Below are 9,629 nucleotides of genomic sequence, written 5' to 3'. Positions count from 1 at the left end.
CTACTGGTAGTACTGCTGGTAGTAGCAGTACTGCACCTGTCGACGACACAAGTTGTTCTGCTTCCACGAGCCCATCCAATGCTAGCACCAGTAATTCTACATTTGTTGTTAGCCCAGCTAGCATGGACACTGACAGTTGTGAATCTGATGCAGCCGAAGAGCTACTGCCCCCTTACCCGGGAAAGCACCAAACAACAGACAGGGATGTTGGACCATCGAAGAGGCTCAAATATGATGAGAACTACATTGATTTGGGGTTCACTTGTATTGGAAGTAGTGCCTTTCCTTAGCCACTGTGTGTTATAGTACTTTGCACATAACTCACAACTCGATGAAACCTTCACTCTTGCGCAGACATTTAGAAACAAAACATGCCAATTTGAGTGAGAATTAAGATGAATTTCGAGTAGTAAGACATGTATAAAACCAACAGATACCATTAATAAGAAGGGGCTAGAAGCCCTATATGGTGAGCTACTGAGTGGCTAGGACATGCAAGCGCCATACTATTGTGGAGGACTTCATTCTTCCTGCTACCGCGGATATGGCTGGGAAAATGCTGGGGGAAAAGGTCCAAAAACCTATACAGACAATGCCATCAAGCAGCACTGTTTCACAACGCATCAGTGACATGTTTTGAAACAATCACTGCTTCACATACAAGCCAGTGAATTCTGTGCTTTACAGCTGGAGTCAACAGACATGGCGGGCCTGGCACAGCTCCTGGTATATGTCCGTTACGTTTATGGGGGGTCGATTAAGGAAGACATCCTCTTCTGGAAACCAGGACAACAGGAGAGGATATTTTTAAAGTACTGGACAACTTTGTGACATCAAATGGACTTTGATGGTCAAGATGTGTTGGTATCTGTACTGATACAATACAGGGAGACATAGTGGAGTGGTAATGCGCATGCAAGCAGTTGCTCCCGACGCCACTTGGGTACACTGCAGCATCCACCAAGAGGCTCTCACTGCCAAGGGAATGCCTGACAGCTTGAAATATGTTTTGGACACTACAGTGAAAATGGTTAACTTTGTTAAAGCAAGGCCCCTGAACTCTCATGTATTTTCTGCACTATGCAATGATATGGGCAGCGACAATTTAACGCTTTTACAACATACAGAAGAAGAGCGCTGGTTATCATGGTGCAAAGTAGTGACACGTTTTTTTTTAATTGAGAGAAGAGCTTAAAGGACAACACACAGGTCTTTCCATCAGTGTATGATTTTTTGTGTGCAAATGAACTCAAGCTTACTGGACAATGTCAAATGTGATATAGCGTAGCACCTGAGTGAGTTGGGTGCGCAATTACGCAGGTACTTTCCCGAAACGGATGACACAAACAACTGGATTCGTTATCCGTTTCATGCCCTGCCTCCAGTCCACTTACCGATATCTGAACAAGAGAGCCTCATCGAAATTGCAACAAGTGGTTCTGTGAAAATGTAATTTAATCAGAAGCCACTGGCAGATTTCTGGATTGGGCTGCGCTCAGAGTATCCTGCCTTTGCAAATCACACTGTTAAGACACTGATGCCCTTTGCAACCACGTACCTATGTGAGAGTGGATTCTCGGCCCTCACTAGCATGACAACAAAATACAGGCACAGACTGTGTGGAAAAAGACACTCTCCAATACAGCCCAGAGTTATGTGTATCCTTTCAAGCACACCTTTCTCATTAACCTGTGGTGAGTTATTCACAATTGTTGATGAACAAATAAGGTTTTATATGTAAGATGGCTAAGTAAAGAGAAACATTTATTATATTTTGTACCCTGGTCCTATAAGAGCTCTTTGTCACAACCCGGCTAGGGGGAAGTGACAAACTCACACTCATTCTTCTGTTTAATAAATGTATCTTATAGTGTGTGTGTGTGTGGCAGGCTTACAATGATGGCAAAAACAACATTTGAGATTGTGCTGACCCTGGTGCTAGGGGTCAGCGTACCACAGCTGGAGGTTGAATGTTTGAAGGGGTACGGGACTATAACATGTTTGGCAACCACTGCCCTACAGGATTGCTTTAATTTTCCTAAAGCATTTCCCCATTAATCAAATTATGTTCATTACATTTTTCGAAGGGGTGCCAAGAACAAGTGATCTGCGCATCACAGCATACTAGACAAGTAAACAGTCATGTATTTTAATACAAATATTTAATTACCAAAATAAAAAGTTAAACATTCCCAAAGACCAGACCTTACACACTGTTTAGCATACCCTTCCAAAGTGAAGTACAACCTGCTCAGCTACTCTAGGTGCTTGCATGTGACATTTTCTGAAATAGCAGCAACGTTGACTTTGTGTGATACAGTACAGTGCTTAGTATTTTAAAAGGGTAGAAAACAAACAGATCGGTATGCAAATAACATCTCTAACCCTATGTAAGAAATGGCACCCTATTCCCTGGCCTATATAGTGCACTACTTTTGACCAAAGCCCCATAGGTTCTTGTCAAAAGTAGTGCACTTGATAAGGAATAGGGTGCCATTTCAGGCGCAACTGTGCATGTCTTTATACTCTGCTTCTCATTTGGGAACACAGCTCAAGCAAACCAATGCAGTAACAACACATTTCAATCCACCTGACAGTGAAACAACTCTTTAATTATAAACTTGCCTAATCTGAGGGACATCTTAAATAATTCAATATTACACGTTCAAATCAAATGGAAAAAAATATAGATATGAACATCTCATAGTGATATGAAACATATGCAAATGTGCAGCAAGTCACCTCTCTCTCACTTGCACTCTGTTTGGACACACCTACTCATTCAAGGGTTTCTTTATTTTTTACATTGTAGAATAAGTGAAGACATCAAAACTATGACATAACACATAGTGTAGTAACAAAGAAAAGTGTTAAATCAAAATATATTTGAGATTTTTCAAAGCAGCCAACCTTTGCACACTCTTGGTATGTGTTATTTCATAGTTTTGATGTCTTCATTATTATTCTACAATGTAGAAAATAGTAAAAAAAGGTTCCAAGAGTGTGCAAGGCAAAGGGTGGCTACTTTGAAGAATATCACATGTCAAATATATTGATTTAACATTTTTTTGTTGTTACATGATTCCATGTGTTATTTCATAGTGTTGATGTCTTCCCTATTATTCTACAATGGTACTAATATATATATATATATAGACACACTTTATATTCCAGTGTCAGTTAAGTTGCAGCTCTCTTTGATTAGTTAGTTCTGTGTTAACTACAATCATTTATCAATTAAAAACAAACTATTTCTTCCACTTTCAAAAGAAAATGGAAAATATTAATGAAAGAAAATCCACAATTTTTAAGTTGGAAAAACATTTGAATGTATTTAGCACCTGTTTTTCTTTTCCATCTTAACACTCAGTGCTAAGACATGACAAAAGAGCAAATGACATTGGATATTGCTGTTTTGAATCCAAATAGACCTCTAATTTGCTCATCCCCCATCCTGTTGCACAGTACAGTATTTTCTTCAGAATTACTAAGATATGTAGTTATTTGCAGCAAATGCTACAGTTCATAGCAGGCAGATTCAAAAGTGATACGTCATGTTAGACAACAATGCACATGTGATTAAATAGCTCACATTCTTGATAGGAACAAGTCAAGGATGTGTTTAGTAATGGAATAATACGAGGGTAGACTGCTGCCCTTTTTTCCTTCAAATACTGATTAGTCAGACTAAATAATACAAGGTAAAAAGAAAACACTGCATTTTTAATAGTCACGTTTAAGTGTGCAAATAATGTAAGCGTTTCAGGGGATGAAAACATGAACACCCACAACAAGAAGTACTGGTGGTGAGAGCATGGAGGCAGTCTCCCAGTATGGACTGTGACGGAACAGACTTCCGTTTCTCTGGAGATTAATGTTTTGTTGAAGATGTTCTGAGACGGTGGTGATGGGTTCAGACATTAGGACTTGAAGACGTGCACAGCTCTCACAACGTACTGCCTGCAGATGGGACACTCGCTCATCCGCTTACCACACTTGGTGCAGGTGACCATGTGACCACACTCCAGAAGGACGCAGTCAATCGCAGCATCCATGCAGATCCTACACAGGCTGTTATCCAGGTTGGTCAGCTGGGCCTTCTCCCGATCTGGAGGAAGACAGAGGGGAGGAATCAGAAAAAAGTAAAAGAACAACATGACATACAGATGAGAGTGGAGGAGAGCAATGATGATGTCATGCCCCGAAGAGGTAGAAGAGAGTGACACTGCCTTGAAGAGAGATCCCAATATCTCCTCTCTCTCTCTTATCTAGGGTGCCTTATCATAGGAAGGTCATGGCTGGTACAAAGCAGAGGGTAAGCTCCATACAGGCTCCTGGAAATAGCAGCGCTGGATAAAAAGGCTTCCATACGAGGAGTTTCCATGACAACGAGACCTGTTCCTCATCCTGACAGTGTATCAGTGGATGTTTGAATTCAGACATCATGCAGCTGGACATATTTAGCTTTATAGAAATACAGTGCCTTCAGAGAGACTTTGTGTCACTGGCCTAAACACAATGCCCCATAATGTCAAAGCGGAATGTTAATAGATTTTTAATTTTTTTAAATTAAAAATGAAAAGCTGAAATGCCTTCAGTTAGTAAGTATTCAACCCCTTTGTTATGGAGAGCCTAAATAAGTTAAGGAATAAAGCATTTCCTAAGTCACATAAATTGTGCTGATTCACTGTGGGCAATAGGTGTTATAACATGATTTTTTAAATGAATACCTCATCTCTGTACCCCACACATACAGATAATTGTAAGGTCCCTCAGTCGAGCAGTGAATTTCAAACAAAGATTCAACCACAAAGACCAGGGAGGTTTTCCAAAGCCTCGCAAAGAAGGGCACCTATTGGTAGATGGGTAAAAAAAAGAAGAAGCAGACATTGAATGTCCCTTTGAGTATGGTGAAGTTATTAATTACACTTTGGATGGTGTATCAATACACCCAGTAACTACAAAGATACAGGCGTCCTTCCTAACTCAGTTACCACAGAGGAAGAATAACGCTCAGATTTCACCATGAGGCCAATGGTGACTTTAAAACAGTTACAGAGTTTAACGGCTGTGATAGGAGAAAACTCTAGATGTATCAACATTGTAGTTACTCCACAATACTAACCTAAATGATAGAGTGAAAAGAACAAAATACAAATATAACAAAACATGCATCCTGTTTGCAATAAGGCACTAAAGTAAAACTGCCAAAATGTGGCAAAGAAATAAACTTCATGTCCTGAATACAAAGAATTATGTTTGGGGCAAATCCAACACATCACTGAGTACCACTTTTCATATTTTCAAGCATGGTGGTGACTGAATCATGTTATGGGTATGCTTATCATCGGCAAGGACTAAGGAGTTATTTTTATTAGGATAAACAGAAACAGAATAGAGCTAAGCACAGGCAAAATCCTAAAGGAAAACCTGGTTCAGTCTGCTTCCTAGCAGACACGGAGACAAATACACCTTTCAACAGGTCAATACCCTAAAACACAAGGCCAAATATACACTGGAGTTGCTTACCAAGACGACATTAAATGTTCCTGAGTGAACTAGTTACACTTTTGAATCCGCTCCAAAACACACTGAGCAAAAATGTAAACGCAACATGTTAAGTGTTGGTCCCATGTTCCATTATCTATTTTAAAAACATGTTTATTTGGGGCGGCAGTGTAGCCTAGTGGTTAGAGCGTTGGACTAGTAACCGGAAGGTTGCAAGTTCAAACCCCCCGAGCTGACAAGGTACAAATCTGTCGTTCTGCCCCTGAACAGGCAGTTAACCCACTGTTCCTAGGCCGTCGTTGAAAATAAGAATTTGTTCTTAACTGACTTGCCTAGTTAAATAAAGGTAAATAAATAAAATTTAATAAATCTCTGTACAGATGAACATTCTCTGCATGGTACTTCACTGCCTCAAACCAGCTATTCCATCTGGAGCTCAGTGCTTCAGGAGGAGCCTTGTCCTGCACAAACTACTTCATAATGAGGAAGCTCACCAATCTTCTCTTTCTGGCAGACTTCTCGAAGAAGACAGATCTCATCCATGTCACAAGTGATGCAACTTCAGAGAAGTATTTGTTGTGCTGCCAGGTCTCACCCACCAGACTGATGACATGACAGAGACCGGTTACATGGACACTGTTGGGCATCACTCCTTTCAGAACCTCCTTGTATGCCTTCAGTCAGTAGGAGGCATTATCTGTGACCAACGCCCAGGCATCATTCAGGTTCAGATGGTTGCTGTGGAGGGAGGCTAGTAATGATTGGGAAAACGTTGAGTAGTTGCATTTGTCCATGAAAATGACATCCATCAGAAAGTACTGGTTTTCAACACCTGTAATTAAAGATAAGGAAAAACTTTGATTGAACCTAAAATAATATTGTGACAAAATAAAGGTCTTAAATTCCAAGTGTAAACACAATATAGATACAGCGATAGTTAGCTAGATGGAGAGGCAGACAGCTGCTGACATTATGCATCACTATATTTCAACACGATAGCTCGTCGTTTGGAATATCACAATTTGCATGCGGACAATTCACATTGCAGAATGTAAATGTAGGCTATTACAATGGTATATTAATAGGCTGTTAAGTTAACTCACCAATGACGATGTTTAGAACGCTGTAATCCCTTGGATCTGTTGTCTCGGCAACAACCACCGCAAACTTCATGCCACGGATCTTCTGTAGAACGGCAGTCATATGTTGGTCGAACACACAGGCAGGTGAGTTTGACAGGGGCTGCTCTCATTTTTGGGCAACTCTCCTCCCTGTTTGCAATGCTTCACTAGAAAGGGCTGTAGCTTTCTTAGCTTTTCTAACATGCTGACCACACAGCTCGCGTAGCAAAATACATTTACACAAACTTAGCAAAGAAAGAAAAGTCCCTTTTTCAGGACACTGTCTTTCAAAGATAATTCGTAAAAATCCAAATAACTTCACAGATCTTCATTATAAAGCGTTTAAACACTGTTTCCCATGCATGTTCAATGAACCATAAACAATTAATGAACATGCACCTGTGAAATGGTCGTTAAGACAGCTTACAGACAGTAGGCAAATAAGGTCACAGTTATGAAAACTTAGGACACTAAAGAGGCCTTTCTACCGACTCTGAAAAACACCAAAAGAAAGATGCCCAGGGTCCCTGCTCATCTGTGTGAACGTGCCTTAGGCATGCTGCAAGGAGGCATGAGGACTGCAGATGTGGCCAGGGCAATAAATTGCAATGTCAGTAATGTGAGACGCCAAAGACAGCGCTACAGGGAGACAGGACAGACAGCTGATCGTCCTCGCAGTGGCAGACCACTGCGGGACATACAGTGGCGAGAACAAGTATTTGATACACTGCCGATTTTGCAGGTTTTCCTACTTACAAAAAATGTAGAGGTATGTCATTTTTAACATAGGTACACTTCAACTGTGAGAGACGGAATCTAAAACAAAAATCCAGAAAATCACATTGTATGATTTTTAAGTAATTAATTTGCATTTTATTGCATGACATAAGTATTTGATCACCTACCAACCAGTAAGAATTCCGGCTCTCACAGACCTGTTCGTTTTTCTTTAAGAAGCCCTCCTGTTCTCCACTCATTACCTGTATTATCTGCACCTGTTTGAACTCGTTACCTGTATAAAAGACACCTGTCCACACACTCAATCAAACAGACTCCAACCTCTCCACAATGGCCAAGACCAGAGAGCTGTGTAAGGACATCAGTGATACAATTGTAGACCTGCACAAGGCTGAGATGGGCTACAGGACAATAGCCAAGCAGCTTGGTGAGAAGGCAACAACTTCTGCCGCAATTATTAGAAAATGGAAGAAGTTCAAGATGACGGTCAATCACCCTCAGTCTGGGGCTCCATGCAAGATCTCACCTCGTGGGGCATCAATGATCATGAGGAAGGTGAGGGATCAGCCCAGAACTACACGGCAGGACCTGGTCAATGACCTGAAGAGAGCTGGGACCACAGTCTCAAAGAAAACCATTAGTAACACACTACGCCATCATGGATTAAAATCCTGCAGCGCACGCAAGGTCCCCCTGCTCAAGCCAGCGCATGTCCAGGCCTGTCTGAAGTTTGCCAATGACCACCTGGAAGACCCAGAGAAGGAATGGGAGAAGGTCATGTGGTCTGATGAGACAAAAATAGAGCTTCTTGATCTAAACTCCACTCGCCGTGTTTGGAGGAAGAAGGATGAGTACAACCCCAAGAACACCATCCCAACCGTGAAGCATGGAGGTGGAAACGCTTTTCTGCAAAGGGGACCGGACGACTGCACCGTATTGAGGGGAGGATGGACGGGGCCATGTATCGCTAGATCTTGGCCAACAACCCCCTTCCCTCAGTAAGAGCATTGAAGATGGGTCGTGGCTGGGTCTTCCAGCATGACAACGACCTGAAACACACAGGCAACTAAGGAGTGGCTCCGTAAGAAGCATCTCAAGGTCCTGGAGTGGCCTAGCCAGACTCCAGACCTGAACCCAATAGAAAATCTTTGGAGGGAGCTGAAAGTCCGTATTGCCCAGCGACCACTCCGAAACCCGAAGGATCTGGAGAAGGTCTGTATGGAGGAGTGGGCCAAAATCCCTGCTGCAGTGTGTGCAAACCTGGTCAAGAACTACAGGAAACACATGATCTCTGTAATTGCAAACAATTGTTTCTGTACCAAATATTAAGTTCTGCTTTTCTGATGTATCAAATACTTATGTCATGCAATAAAATGCAAATGAATTACTTAAAAATCATATAATGTGATTTTCTGGATTTTTGTTTTAGATTCTGTCTCTCACAGTTGAAGTGTACTTATGATAAAAATTACAGACCTCTACATGCTTTGTAAGTAGGAAAACCTGCAAAATCGGCAGTGTATCAAATACTTGTTCTCCCCACTGTATATGAATTGATTTCCCCCTATCTATCTTCAGAGTTTGTTCTGTTAGGTGACCTAAACTGGGATATGCTTAACACCCCGGCCGTCCTACAATCTAAGCTAGATGCCCGCAATCTCAAACAAATCATCAAGGAACCCACCAGGAACAACCCTAAATCCGTAAACATGGGCACCCTCATAGATATTATCCTGACCAACTTGCTCTCTAAATACACCTCTGTTTTCAACCAGGATCTCAGCGATCACTGCCTCATTGCCTGCATCCGTTATGGGTCCGCGGTCAAACGACCACCCCTCATCACTGTCAAATGCTCCCTAAAACACTTCTGCGAGCAGGCCTTTCTAATCAACCTGGCCTGGGTATCCTGGAAGGATATTGACCTCATCCCATCAGTAGAGGATGCCTGGTTGTTCTTGACAGGTAATTTCCTCACCATCTTAAATAAGCATGACCCTTTCATAAAATGTAGAACTAAGAACAGATATAGCCCTTGGTTCACTCCAGACCCGACTGCTCTCGACCAGCACAAAAACATCCTGTGGCGTACTGCACTAGCATCGAATAGTACCCTCGAAATGAAACTTTTCAGGGAAGTCAGGAACCAATGCACACAGTCAGTTAGGAAAGCTAAGGCTAGCTTTTTCAAACAGAAATTTGCATCCTGTAGCTCTAACTTCAAAAAGTACTGGGACACTAAAGTCCATGGAGAATAAGAGC

General features: G+C 41.7%; 1 protein-coding gene across 4 annotated transcripts in view; it reads right to left on the bottom strand.

The window, feature by feature from the left end:
- Positions 1 to 2,135: 2,135 nt before the first annotated feature.
- Positions 2,136 to 9,629, bottom strand: part of LOC115111512 (E3 ubiquitin-protein ligase RNF34-like) — a 32,652-nt gene continuing 25,158 nt past the window's right edge. For 2 of the 4 annotated variants that reach the window (XM_029637637.2, XM_029637638.2), the window contains exon 8: positions 2,136 to 4,108. In XM_029637637.2, the coding sequence (XP_029493497.1) occupies positions 3,921 to 4,108 (188 nt within the window). In that variant the 3' untranslated portion in view covers positions 2,136 to 3,920. Of the gene's footprint in view, positions 4,109 to 4,730; positions 4,853 to 6,002; positions 6,341 to 6,611; positions 6,694 to 9,629 lie in introns of all 4 variants that reach the window. The other 2 variants (XR_010461488.1, XR_010461489.1) reach the window with 2 other exon arrangements.

This window comes from Oncorhynchus nerka, linkage group LG27, assembly GCF_034236695.1.
Source record: "Oncorhynchus nerka isolate Pitt River linkage group LG27, Oner_Uvic_2.0, whole genome shotgun sequence".
Taxonomy (NCBI): domain Eukaryota; kingdom Metazoa; phylum Chordata; class Actinopteri; order Salmoniformes; family Salmonidae; genus Oncorhynchus; species Oncorhynchus nerka.
Note: the sequence above shows the minus strand (reverse complement) of the source record. Positions and strands in the feature narration are given on the sequence as shown.